Source organism: Rana temporaria, chromosome 7 (assembly GCF_905171775.1).
Source record: "Rana temporaria chromosome 7, aRanTem1.1, whole genome shotgun sequence".
Taxonomy (NCBI): Eukaryota; Metazoa; Chordata; class Amphibia; order Anura; family Ranidae; genus Rana; species Rana temporaria.
The window spans coordinates 13,258,264-13,271,987 of NC_053495.1; the positions used below are offsets into that span (position 1 = coordinate 13,258,264).

General features: G+C 43.6%; 1 protein-coding gene across 4 annotated transcripts in view; it reads left to right on the forward strand.

Annotated features, from left to right (window-relative positions):
* QRICH1 (glutamine rich 1) overlaps positions 1-13,724 on the forward strand; it is a 64,411-nt gene that overhangs the window by 46,642 nt on the left and 4,045 nt on the right. For all 4 annotated transcript variants that reach the window (XM_040358918.1, XM_040358919.1, XM_040358920.1 and 1 more), the window contains 4 exons: positions 6,654-6,816; positions 8,312-8,466; positions 9,891-10,005; positions 12,794-12,902. In XM_040358918.1, coding sequence (XP_040214852.1) covers positions 6,654-6,816; positions 8,312-8,466; positions 9,891-10,005; positions 12,794-12,902 — 542 coding nt within the window. The remainder of the gene's footprint in view (positions 1-6,653; positions 6,817-8,311; positions 8,467-9,890; positions 10,006-12,793; positions 12,903-13,724) is intronic.

The window sequence follows — 13,724 nt, forward strand, 5'->3', positions numbered from 1 at the left end:
AGTCACATTTATACAGTAATTAATGCATATTTATAGCACTGTTCACTGTATAAATGTAAATGGTCCCAAAAATGTGTCAAGTGTCCGATGTGTCCGCTATAATGTCGCAGTTCCGAAGAAAAACGCAGATCGTCGACATTCCTAGTAAAAAATAAATAAATCATTATCCCCTATTTTGTAGGCAATATAACTTTTGCGCAAACCAGGCTATTACGTATTCTTCTACATATTTTTGGTAAAAAAAACGCATCGGCCTAAACTGAGAAAAAAATATATTTAAAAAAAAATGGGATATTTATTATAGCAAAAAGTAAAAAATATTGTGTTTTTTTTTTTTTTTTTTTTCAAAATTGTCGCTCTTTTTTTGGTTTATAGCCCAAAAAATAAAAACCGCACAGGCGATCAAATACCACCAAAAGAAAGCTCTATTTGTGGGGAAAAAAGGACGTCAATTTTGTTTGGGAGCCACGTCGCACGACCGCGCAATTGTCAGTTAAAGCGACGCAGTGCCGGAAGCTAAAATCTCGGCTGGGCAGGAAGGGGGTGTATGTGCACAGTAGGCAAGGGGTTAAAGGGACTGTGTAAAAATGAATATATGTGCCTGATATCAGCTATCGGCCTAAAAGGCAGCCGAACAATCGGTATCGGCCCTGAAGAAACAATATCGACCACAATCCCCCCACTCTGGTGTGATGGGGCAACTCTACAGTGCTGAGGGGCTCTCATGTATACGGGAAGGTAATTTCATCAAGTTGGTTGTGTTGTCCCAGGCTCAAGTTTCCCATTGAGTAACATTGACATGTTTTACGTTTTAGGAACCCAGGTTCCTCGTGACTTTGCATAATTTTAAAGTGATATTAAAGCTTTGAGGCGTTTTTTATTTTTTATTTTATTTCAAACATGTCATACTTACCTTCACTGTGCAGTTTGCTTTGCACAGAGTGGCCCCGATCCTCCTCTTCTGGAGTTCCACAGCAGCTCTCGCAGCTCCTCACCGCATTTAGATAACGCCCTCTGGGTAGCTCTCTCCCGAGGGGGTTACCTTGCAAGCGCGCTCCTGAGTCATACACACTGCGTCCATAGACTCCCGGCAGCCACGTCATTGGATTTGGTTAACAGCAGCGAGATGCATTAGGGCGAAAAAACACGAGGGTTTACATTTACAACACCTTTTCTCTTCCGTTCATAGACGGACACAGCCTTCATTGACATTAGGGTTATGCTTCTTCCTACCAGGAGATTTAGGCAGAATTTAACAGCACTTAAAGTGTTAAAACCTTTCCTTCGTGCCGCTCCTCCCAGGGGGCGTGGCTCCCCCAGGCATAACCCACACCCTGCTCTAGGAGCCTCAGTATTTTTCTGCCTAACGACAGGAGAGTCAGGCTCTCTCTGGAGTCCTGGACTCTGGAGTTTTTTTCGCTTTTATTATTTTGTTCCTGCATTTTTGAATCCTGTGATTCTTCTATCAACAGCCGACTGGGTGACAGGCTGGGTCCTCGACCCTTGTAGTCCCCCCATGTTCGGCCTTCGAGCATGTGCCGGCCCTTAGCTTAGCTTTGGGACGTCCACAACAGGCCCCGTTGCTCTGGGTAGCTCTCTCCCGAGTTGGTTACCTTGCGAGCGCGCTCCTGAGTCATACACACTGCGTCCATAGACCCCCGGCAGCCTCGTCGATGAACAGCAGCGAGATGCATTAAGGTGAAAAAACACCAGGGTTTACAACACCTTTTAAGGTGCTGCTACCAAAAAAAAGCTGAAACGCGTTGTGTTAAAGTGTCTGTGTTTGTTATATTTTTTTGTGTGTGACCAACATATGGCTTATACTTTTTTTTATCAAGAACATTTAGCCTGTCTATCTACGAGGAATACAATTTGATAATTCTTTGGATATTTCTGTAGCAGTCCTTGAAAGATATGTTTTGCAGTCCCTTGATTGTTTCCGGTGATTATTCGTCTCTGTGTCAAACAACTCATTACATTTTAAAGGGGTGGTTCCCCTTAAAATAAAATTTTGACATTGCATTTGCTATAATAATTACAATTAGAATCGGCTGGTTTTATGTAAAAAATACCTCCGTACGTAGCGTTTGGTATATTCCTTCCCACCGCCACTTCCGGGTACGATGCTGGCGGTGGGCGTTCCTTATTGATGGACAGGCATCCGACCGACGCATCCATCGCGTCACGAGATGCCGAAAGAAGCCGAACGTCGGTGCGCATGCGCCGTATAGAGCCGCACCGACGTTCGGCTTCTTTCGGCATCTCGTGACGCGATGGATGCGTCGGTCGGATGCCTGTCCATCAATTAGGAACGCCCACCGCCAGCATCGTACCCGGAAGTGGCGGTGGGAACGAATAATACAAACGCTACGTACGGAGGTATTTTTTACATAAAACCAGCCGATTCTAATTGTAATTATTATAGCAAATGCAATGTCAAAAGTTTATTTTTAGGGGAACCACCGCTTTAATATCAAACTTATCGTTTTATCATATCTTTCTTTCTGTCCAGTAAGGCTGTGATTCAAAGCTACCAGTTATAATTGCATTGCTTTCAGCAGCAGCTTCCATAGAGAAATGAGTTGCATAGTCTAGTTCTCAGTAGGGGTGCAACGGATCAAAAAACTCACGGATCGGATCGATCCTCGGATCAGGAGTCACGGATCAGATCATTTTCGGATCAGCGCAAAAAAAAAAAAAAAGGGTGTTTTCATTGGTCCAAAAAAAAAAATGTGTGTGTGTGTATATATATATATATATATATATATATATATATATATATATATATATATATATATATATATATATATATATATATATATATATATATATATATATATATATATATATATATATATATATATATATATATACACACACATACATTTCAGGGGTGGATTAAAGAGGAAGCAGGTGAGGCTGTTTGGGACTTGTTAAAAGTACAATCTTGATGTTTTTACAGAATATATATATATATATATATATATATATTCTGTAAAAACATCAAGATTGTACTTTTAACAAGTCCCAAACAGCCTCACCTGCTTCCTCTTTAATCCACCCCTGAAATGTGCTCTTTCCCCCCCCCCCCCCCCCCCTCCTCTCACACCAGTGCTTCTCTAATATTCCCTCTCCATGTCGGCTTGCCAGAGCCCAGTGCACAGCGTGACACGCCTCCCCGGGGAGGCGTGTCACGCTGGGCTCTGGCAGCAGACTGGCCGCCGCTCCGGAGCTAGGCCGAAGCCGGGGACTTTCCTAGGCCTAGGCTCCGGAGCGGTCCGCGGATCGCGGGGTGTGTCGATCCGAACGGGGTGGCCCGTTCGGATCACGGATCGGTGACGATCCGTTGCACCCCTAGTTCTCAGGTATCTCTGTTTTCGATGGAGTAATGGGTTCATGCTTGGTTGTGAATGTTAAAGTATATGATAACCCTGTCAATGAAATCTCATAAGCTGATGTATTCATGTTATTTTCAAAGTGTTTTAAAGTGGTTGTAAACCCTGGTGGAATACTTCTACCTATAGGTAAGCCTAGAATAAGTCTTACCTATGGGTTATGGAAATATCTCCTTTTAGGAGATATTTCACTTGTAGTCCGCCGAAATTCTTCACTGCGCATTCGCGGGAAAGAAACAAAACTAAGTGCCGTTTCTTCCCCAGCCTGTGCCATGAATTGCGGCTCCCGTTCGCATGCACAGGACTGACGTCACGCGGCTCTGGCGAATCACAGCGCCGGAGTATGTGTCCCGGAAGGAAGAGAAGATGGACGCTGCCTACTCTAGGGGACATCGCTGGATTATTTTGCAGGCAAGTGGCACATAATGAGCTAGTATGCGATGCATACTAGCCCATTATGTTTTTCATTTGCAGGCTGCAGCAGTGAGCTAAAGAGGAAGTAAAACCCATCGGGGTTTACTTCCTCTTTAAATCTGCTGCTTTCGTTACCCACTTGACCTCTGGAAGGTTTTAACCGCTTCATGACCAGGCTATTTTTTTTCTATTCAGCACTGTGCTACTTTAAAGCGGGGGTTCACCAAAAAAAAAATGTTTAACATTACATTCAGCCGAGTTGTTAGAATGACAATCGGCTGTTTTTTTATAATCTCCTTGCCGTACATACCGTTTTATATGTATATGTTCACCGCAGCTTCCAGGTATAATCTGCGGGACTGAGCGTTCCTAATTGATTGACAGGCTTCCGACCGGCGCATACAGCGCGTCACGAGTTGCCGAAAGAAGCCGAACGTCGGATATATAATATATATATATATATATATGTGTGTGTGTGTATATACACCGTATATGTGTGTGTGTGTGTGTGTATATATGTGTGTATATATAATATATATATATATGTGTGTGTGTGTGTGTGTGTGTGTGTGTGTGTATGTGTGTATATATATATATATATATATATATATATATATATATATATATATACACAGGCATACCCCGCTTTAAGTACACTCACTTTACATACACTCGCGAGTAAGGACATACCCACGAGTGTATGTTAAGTGCCTTACAAGTACTGTACAGACATTTTGCAGCTACAGTAGAAGGAGCTGAAGCTCCAAGATCACACCCCACCCTGTTCCAGTGTGCCCACGACACCCCCACTACAGCCCCTGGGACCTCAACTACAGCTTTTGATACCCCTACTACAGCCCCTGACCCCCTAGAAGAGAAAAAAGGTATTGTTTCACTTTAAGTACATTTTCGTTTTACATACATGCTCTGGTCCCATTGTGTACTTAAAAGTGGGGTATGCCTATATATATATATATATATATATATATATATATATATATATATAATAATGTAATGGCGGGCGGTGATCAGTGACTTCTAGTGGGACTGTGATAGGGTGGTGGGCGATTTGGCACCAACAGACACTATCTGGGAGGAGGGTCACTGACATCGCTGGTGACACTAAGGTTACTTTCACACTCTTTTCAGGAGTTTAAGCGCTAAAAATAGTGCCTGAAAAAAGCCTATCGTGCCTCCCCAGTGTGAAAGCCCGAGTGCTTTTACACTGGGGTGGTGCGCTTGCAGGACGGGAAATATACTGGTCCCAAAACACCCTGCCCATTGAAATGAATGGGCAGCGCTGCTAAAGTGCCTGCATAGCACTAGGGCTGCGCCGCAACACAGACTCTTTTAGTCCGAAAACTAGCAGCGCTTTACCGTTAATGCCAGTCCCGCTCCCAGTGTGAAAGTACCCTAATACAGTGAACCGTGATAATACTGTACTAATGACACTGGCTGGAAAGGGGTTTACCTCTAGGGGTAATTAAAGGGTTAAAGAATAAGTTCGCCTTTGGGAACATGTTCCACCTGACTTTAGGGTGGAACATGTATACTGTTCCCAATGCTGCAGCAGTTGCCTGTACTAGCTGTTGCTTTTTGAAGGCCGGTGGGTTCCACCCACATGGTCACGTCATTCATACATAGCGCTCTGTGTCTGAATGAACTACAAACCCCGACATCCTTAGCGGCTGTCCGATTTGTGGTTCTCAATGAATCCAAGGTGCTGTGGTAGTTCATTGAGCCTTCTTGTCAAGGAGTGTTGGCTTACCTGTATGTGATGTACGGGTATACGGATACACTGACAAGTGTACAGGAGACCTGCATGGCATCAGCGGTAAACTTGTCCTTCAAAAAGATGCCTAATGATGCTTTTTCTTTTTAGATCTGGCTCTTTTTTTTTTCCTCCCTGCTTTTGTAAACACAAGGCTCTGTGCTGTGATTGGACACAGACGATCAGGGGGTCACAGCCATGAATCATTGGCCGGGACCGGCTGACAAAATCTTGCTGTGTCCCAACACTGTGCCGTCTCCAGCGGGGCGCTCGCATGCCGACCTGCAAACCTGGTAGGCTCTGTCAACATGTACATGATCCAGCAGGGCTGTGCTGCTTGCCCGCAGTAAAACTAATATGGACCGGTGGCAAGAAGTTAAAAGAATACCTAGTGGTCCTGCCATGAAATTTTGTTCAGGCACCTCCTGTTATAGGATGACAACTCTGTTGCACGCCTGCATTGATACCCTGGCAGATGGACCTCCAATGAAGACTGCCATTTTGGCACACATTGCACGGGCATGGTTTTCACTGTTGAGAAACACGACCTTTAGTAATTCTGTATACCTGGAAAACTTATCTTGAGAAATGTTGCATGTATACCGCAAGTGGAGGCAAAATGGCAGTGGGAGATCGGCAGCACTGAGAGGCAATAAAGGAAACAAAAAAACACGGCCATTGTATAAGACACAGCATTTACAAAAGCGGTTGTCGTGGTTCGTGTTTTACATCTGCTTGAAAGTTATCGCCTGGAGGAACAGAATTCAGAATGTATAATTATGGTATATGATTCATTATGTGAGTTCTGGTGGTAGGCTGGCACACCCACACTTATGCTGTGATACCGGTGACTGACTGATTTTGGCTGCATTGTCATGGTTTTGAAGTGAATGGTTTACATAAAGCTGGTTTATTATAACATTAGAGGATTTTCAGTGAGGTGAAGACTCCTCACTCAGCTGGCAGTGCCCACACTTTGGATCCCCCACCTTGTATCTGATGTTGGCCAAAGGGCCTAGTCTTGTACCTTGCTTTGCTTGACTAATCAGTGTTTTTTTTTTACATCCCCTTAGAGTCAATCACAAGAGGTGGAACCCCCTCCACATCCTTCCCCAGAGTTAATGCTACCAAACACCTTGAAGCCAGAAGAAGGACTGGAAGTCTGGAAGAACTGGGCACAGACGAAGAACGCGGAGCTGGAGAAAGACTCTCGCAACCGATTAGCACCCATAGGAAGTAGGTGTTTCTAGAAGTCTAGATAAGTCACCCAGCAATAAATGACCAATTCTTAAAGCGGAGGTTCACCCAAAAGTGAACCTCTGCTTTTCGGAACCCTCCGGTGTCACATTTGGCACCTTTCAGGGGGAGGGGGGAGTAGACATCTGTATAATACAGGTATTTGCACCACTTCCGGGTATTTGGTAAGAGTCCATTTTTTTTAAAGTCAGCAGCTGCAGTATTTTTAGCTGCTGGTTTTTAAAAAAAAAAATCCGTTGAACCTCCGCTTTAAAGTGATACTAAAGTGTTTTTTTTTTTTTTTTAATAATCTGTTATACTTGCCTGCTCTGTATAGTGGTTTTGCACAGAGCAGCCCGGATCCTCCTCTTCTTTGGTCCCTGTTTGGTGCTCCTGGCCCCTCCCTCCTTTTGGGTGCCCCCACAGCAGCAGCTTACTATGGGGGCACCCGAGCCAAGCCGAAGCTCCCTGTGCCCCTGTGAGGGCTGGCTTGAGACTTCCAATCCACGAGAGTAGGTTTAGGAGAGATACCCTTTAACAGCTTGCTAGCATAACAGACTGCCGAGTAGTGTCCCCAGATCGTTGAGAATGCCTGTGCTTAGTTCATATGATAAAAAAACAAAAAAAAAAACAAGCTGACTAATGGTTTTGAAACCACGGCAAACATACAGACTGTTGTCTACTTCCAACGCGGTTAACCAGATCGATGTGTCTATGCTCCTGAGAAAGCGTTGTTTTCAAACGCGTAACATGTAGAGCGAGCCCTCCTTTTCCTCTGGACCCACCGCCTGGTTTCACATCGCACAGTTAACTTTTGATCTACACCTTCCTGAGTCTTTTATGATAGAATCGTATTATGATTGGGATAACCTGTGTGGACCAGTTATTGATTTAAATTTATTTGGTTTTATATTTGTAACCGTTTATGACATTTCTATAAAATAAATTCTCTAGTTTCTTATCATACTTATCGTGTGCCTTCAAAGTCCACACTTACTAGTCCTTAGTCAGAATTCACATAATACCGGGACGGTGGCACATTGGTACCAGTGTATCCTCTGTATCACCCTGAAGGGATACACGTTAAAATTGGTCCTTATTCATGACTTTGATTTTTAATTCAGATGCCTCAAAAAACAAAACAAATTGGACTCTTGGTAGCCGGTCGGTACCATTGTTTGAAGGCAAGCCACATTAAACTTTTTAGAAGCATGGACTCTGAACAATGGTTGTCCTCTTTAAAACAATTCATTAAAATCATATTTCAGCCAAATTTACCTGGCTATCTTTGGAAAGACTCTGGAAGATTGAATTCTTCTTTCAAGTTTGAAATTGTGGCCATATTGGCTACAGTATCAAAAAGCGCTAAAGGATTTGATGCACAAAAGATGGCAAGCAATAGTGCTATGCTAGTCACCACTGGTCGTTTTTTGTTTTTTTTCTGATTATCTGTATTTTTCCTCTTTTGCCTAAATGTCACACCTTGTCTTTGTAGGACGCCAACTGCTGAGGTTTCAGGAGGACCTCGTCTCATCCGCAGTAGCAGAGCTGAATTACGGATTGTGTCTCATGTCAAAAGAAGCTCGTAATGCGGAAGGGGAGCCCTATGACCCAGATATACTTTATTATATTTTTCTTTGTATCCAGAAGGTGAGTGCCTGTGGTTTATTGGTTGGTCTTATTTCAACCTGACTAACTGTGGCAATATCTCAGAAGCATTCAAAATTGCCCTAAGGCTTTGGTTGCATGCAGCGCATTGTGATAACTGAATTTGTCAACCTGGGCAAAGTGTATAGACAGTAGAAGAGATATGTACAGTAAAACCTTGGATTGCAAGCATAATTCGTTCCAGAAACATGCTTGTAATCCAAAGCACTTGTATATCAAAGCGAATTTCTGTCATTTCAAAAAGACTACATTTTGTTTGCATTGTTGGGGGGTGGCTTGTATACATGGTACTTGGCTTGTGACTGGTCCTCGTACATTTAAACTGTGATTACCAAAAATACAATGCATCCAAAATGTTAAGAAATATAAATGATATTTATCCTAAATGAGCAGGCCTTTAAATGACTCCCATTAGAGGGGACTTGAATTGTAGAAACTCTGGCAAAAAAATAAGCTGGAAGAGAGCAAATGCCTTGTTTGTTAGTATTGCCGCTGGTCTTTTTATCAGAACCGACTTACAATGCCTTGTCCTGCACTTTATGTGAAGGTGGCCAGCTTGGTGTGGGGAAGACTTTGCTTCCTCATGTCAAAGTTGCTGCCTGGTTAGAAACAGCAGGAGAGGCAAAGACGGCACAGATCCATGGAATGAAAAGCCAGAGAATCTATACAGTGCAGGGCCTCAGGTACGGCTTCCTCTCCAGCAAGGAGAGCAGAACCCAAAAATGACAGCTGGAGCATGGAGATTGTTTGTTACAGTGAATCTCTGTATTTATTTATAAAATACTTGTACTGTCAATTAACTCAGAGCTATAGAGATAATATATATATATATATATATATATATATATATATATATATATATATATATATATATATATACATGCTGACGCCTTGAGTTCTCTTCACTGGAACTAAGGGGCCAAGCCCAACCCCTGAAAAACAAACCCTACGTCATAATCCCCCCTCCACCAAATCATTTGGACCAGTACAAAAAGCAAGTTCCATAAAGACGTGGATGAGCGAGTTTGGGGTGGAGGAACTTGACTGGCCTGCAGAGTCCTGAGCCCAACCCCATAGAACACCTTTAGGATGAATTTGATCGGAGACTGGGAGCCAGACCTTCTTGTCCAACATCAGTGCCTGACCTCACAAATGCGCTTCTGCCCTCAAGGTGCTTGAAATCTAAGGTCCCTAACTCAGTGCGGGAGGAAACTGGAGCCCCAGGCAGGCATTGGGAGAACATGTGCTGTCATTGGGTTTCAAGCCACCCCCCCCCCCCCCCCCTAGTGCTGGTAGGCATATCATTTTATAGAGGGTGAGATGTGTTCTAAATGTTGCTATGCATTTTATTTTTTTTCCGCCTGTTTTATTTTATTTTTTATTTAAGCTCATGTTTTCTCTTTCAGTACTTATGTGAGAACGGGAGAGTGGATGACATATTTTCAGATCCCTACTACCTTAAATTCACAGAATTTCTTCACCACATTCTCAAGACATTTCAACCTCGAGTCACTCAACTTGGTAAGAACTTCTTGTGGCACCTTTCATGTATTCGTTGTGACTGGCATCCCAGCTTACCAACTTGTGTACTGTATTTAATTCCTTTCTGTAGTACTAGCATATTGTGCAGAGCATTATAGAGTGCATTATAGACTGAGGCCTAAAGTGTATATGCACTTATGTTGTAGGCTGCTGTGTCCCCAGGCCACTGGCAGTTTTGTATGCCCCCGTGTTCCCAATCCAGTGAGATATTGCTGACAATGACACAAAGCCACTTGTCAAAATCTTCTGAGCCACACCTGTGCATGTGCTGAAAATCCTGGGCTAGATTCATCAAGCCCGCCGTAAGTTTGTGCGGGCGTAGCGTATTCTATTTACGCTACGCCTCCGCAACTTAGACGGGCAAGTGCAGTATTCACAAAGCACTTGCTCCATAAGTTGCGGGGGCGTAACGTAAATCTGCCGGCGTAAGCGCGCCGAATTAAAATTCTGAAGAGGTTGGCGTGTTTTATGCAAATAAAACATGACCCCACGTAAATGACGTCTTTAACGAACGGCGCATGCGCCGTTCGTGAAAGAGTCCCAGTGCGCATGCTCGAAACTCCGCCGCAAATCGTCAATGCTTTCGACGTGGACATAATTTACGCAAAGCCCTATTCGCGAACGACTTGCGCAAACGACGCAAAATTCGACGCTGCCCGACGTCCATACTTAACATTGGTTGCTCCTCATATAGCAGGAGCAACGTTACGCCGGAAAAAGCCTTACGCAAACGACGTAAAAAATTCCGCCGGGCGCACATACGTTTCTGAATCGGCGTATCCAGCTTATTTGCATATTCTACGCTGAAATCTACGGAAGCGCCACCTAGTGGCCAGCGTAAATATGCAACTAAAATACGACGGCGTAAGAGACTTGCGCCAGTCGGATCTTAGGCAAATTTCGGCGTATCTTGCTTTCTGAATACAGAAAGAAGATACGCCGGCACAGATTTGAATTTACGCGGCGTATCAATAGATACCCCGGCGTAAATTCTCTCTGAATCTAGCCCCCTGAATTTAGTCCAATGAAGAGTTTACACTGCCAGAGCATCACACTTTTTTTTTTCTTTTTTGGTGTGTTGTGTTTTTTTTTGCAACCGTGCCATTCAACCACTTGCCACCAACCTGGTAAGTCATTGGCCTTCAAGAGGTTGTACTGGGATGATGCATCACTGCTCCGGGACAGTTTATTACGGTCGGCTCCCTTGTAATAGAAATTGGACCAGCTAACTAGCCCCTGGGTTGCTATATTAGAAGCAGCGGGAGGAGATATTGTGCACACCACTCCCCCGTCCCGTCCAACCGGAAGACCTGAGCAACCAGCCAGCGCGTCAGCCAGCTGATCGGGCAGCCCTAACAAGGGCGGGATCAACTTTGGTCAGCTCTCCGCTATAGCATTTGAAAGCGATGACCTGACATCACCTTCCAGTTTACCCAAATGTAAACGGCACCATTTTTAAAAACTCAAAAGCGTTCAAAAATATAGATCTTGGTATTTTGAATGCTTTTATGTGCAGAGGAAGAATTTGGGGTTTTATAAATCCCAGATCGCTCCATAAAGGGTACCTGTCGCATGCCTTTTTGCTGTCACAAGGATGTTTACATTCCTTGTGACTGCAATAAAAGTGATCAAATGAGAATATTTTTTTTTTAAGCAACAATGTAAAAATAAAATATATTAATCATTAAAGCGGTTGTATGCCCTCATGGCATACTTGCACCTACAGGTAGGGCTTACCTACATGGTTAAGGAGATATTTGCAGAAAAGTGGGCGCCGATGTCTATGGCGCATGCGCACTGTAGACCGCGGCGCAGGCGCACTGAGCGCGGCGACTCTTGAATGGGAGCCTCCTGGAATTGTGCGAATGCGCATGGATCGCGCTGTTTTGCGTGCATGCGTGGGAGTGACGTCATTGCCGCTCCAGATAGTCACAGTGCCGGAGCGGCGATACCCTGAAGTCACTCTGGGTATCATGACGGTGACGGAGGACATGTCTGAGGACCGCTGCGGGGGCTTCGATCTGAGGGTAAGTAATTGACATTGAGCTAGTATGCTAGTCATACTAGCTCATTATGCCTTTGCCTTACAGGTTTACAACCGCTTTAAAAAAATGAAAGTGCCCCATGCCTGTGTGCAAAGGCATATGCATGCAAACCGCGATCATCCCACACGTGAGGTATCACCGTGAGCGTCAGATCATGGGCAGTAATGTTGGCAGTAGCCCTCCTCTGTACATCTAAACTGTTAACCTGTAAAGGCTTTTAAAGCATCTCCTATAGATGGTAAAATTGACTTTGTCTCCATTTGTTACGCATTTTTAAAGCTCTACTTCTTTGGTATCTATTTACTCATTGTAACCTCTTTATATTTTACCAAAAAAGTATTGTTTTTGCCTTTTAATGCAAAAAAAGGTGTTTTCCCAAAAAATTGCATTTGAAAATTTGCTGTGCAAATACCATGCAACATAAAAAATTGCAAAACCCACCAATGTCTTCTCTAGCATCTGCTTTATACAAAGATATGAAATGTTTTTGGGTTCCAAGTAATTTTCTAGCAAAAAATGTGATTGTTGCATGTAAACAAAACGTGACAGTAAAGGCATGGTCCTTTAATAGGTCAAGGCTCTAAAGTTTCAAATGAGTAGTGACACTCTAAATAACATTTTACCTTATTGTCTAATTTGCATAATGGTTTATCCAGCTGTCGTAGAACAATAAAGAAAACGTAAGTTGTTTAGGTTTATAAACCTAGTTTGTACCGTTGCAGGTTTTATCATCCCCAGCCATGTGACAGAGGAAATGCTTTGGGAGTGCAAGCAGCTGGGTGCCCACTCTCCTGCCACCCTGCTCACTACACTCATGTTCTTTAACACAAAGTAAGTGCTGAGCAACCAATAAATTGTCTATAATAGAAATGATAGTGAGACACACACATATGTATGTGCACAGCGCCATCTGCTGGCAGGTCACTTGCAGTGAATGTAGACATGCCCCTTTCAAAAGTCCTTTACCCTTTCCATATACATTGTTGTCAGACTCTTGTGAGTAAAACCAGCATTATTTTGCAGGGAAATAAATGTTTTTATGGAAAGAGGAGGGTGGGATTTTGTAGTCCAGCAGGCAGGGATGACTGGGGTTGATTTACTAAAACTGGAGAGTGCAACATCTCTGCGTAGAAACCGATCTGCCTCCAGCATTTATTGTCAAAGCTTTTAATGAACACGCTGAAGTTAGACGCTGATTTGCTGTCATGCAGAGCTGCACCAGATTTTGCACTCTCCAGTTTTAGTAAATCGACCTAGAGTTTTTTTGGGTCTTCAGTCCAACAGATACTGTTGGACTGAAGATGTTTTAAGCTTTATTTTAAATGACAAACTTACCTGCCCTACTGAGTGGTTTTACACAGAGTAGCCCGTATCCTCCTCTTCTCTGGTCCCCTGGTGGTGCTTCAGGCCCCTCCCTCCTGCCAAACAAGAAGTTAAGAGTGCATTGCATTTTTTTGCAAATGGCTATTTTTGTGTCATGTATTGCATAGATGTACTGAATGTTTTTTGTTTAGCCCTGAGTTGCACTTTAAAGTGGTTGTAAAGGCAGAACCTTCTGCATGCAGCTCCCCCCGCAGTGGTGCCCCCCCCCCAAAAAAATGCATATCGATCCAGTGCTGTGCTTGAGAGCTTGGGCTCTCTCATTGCTCATGT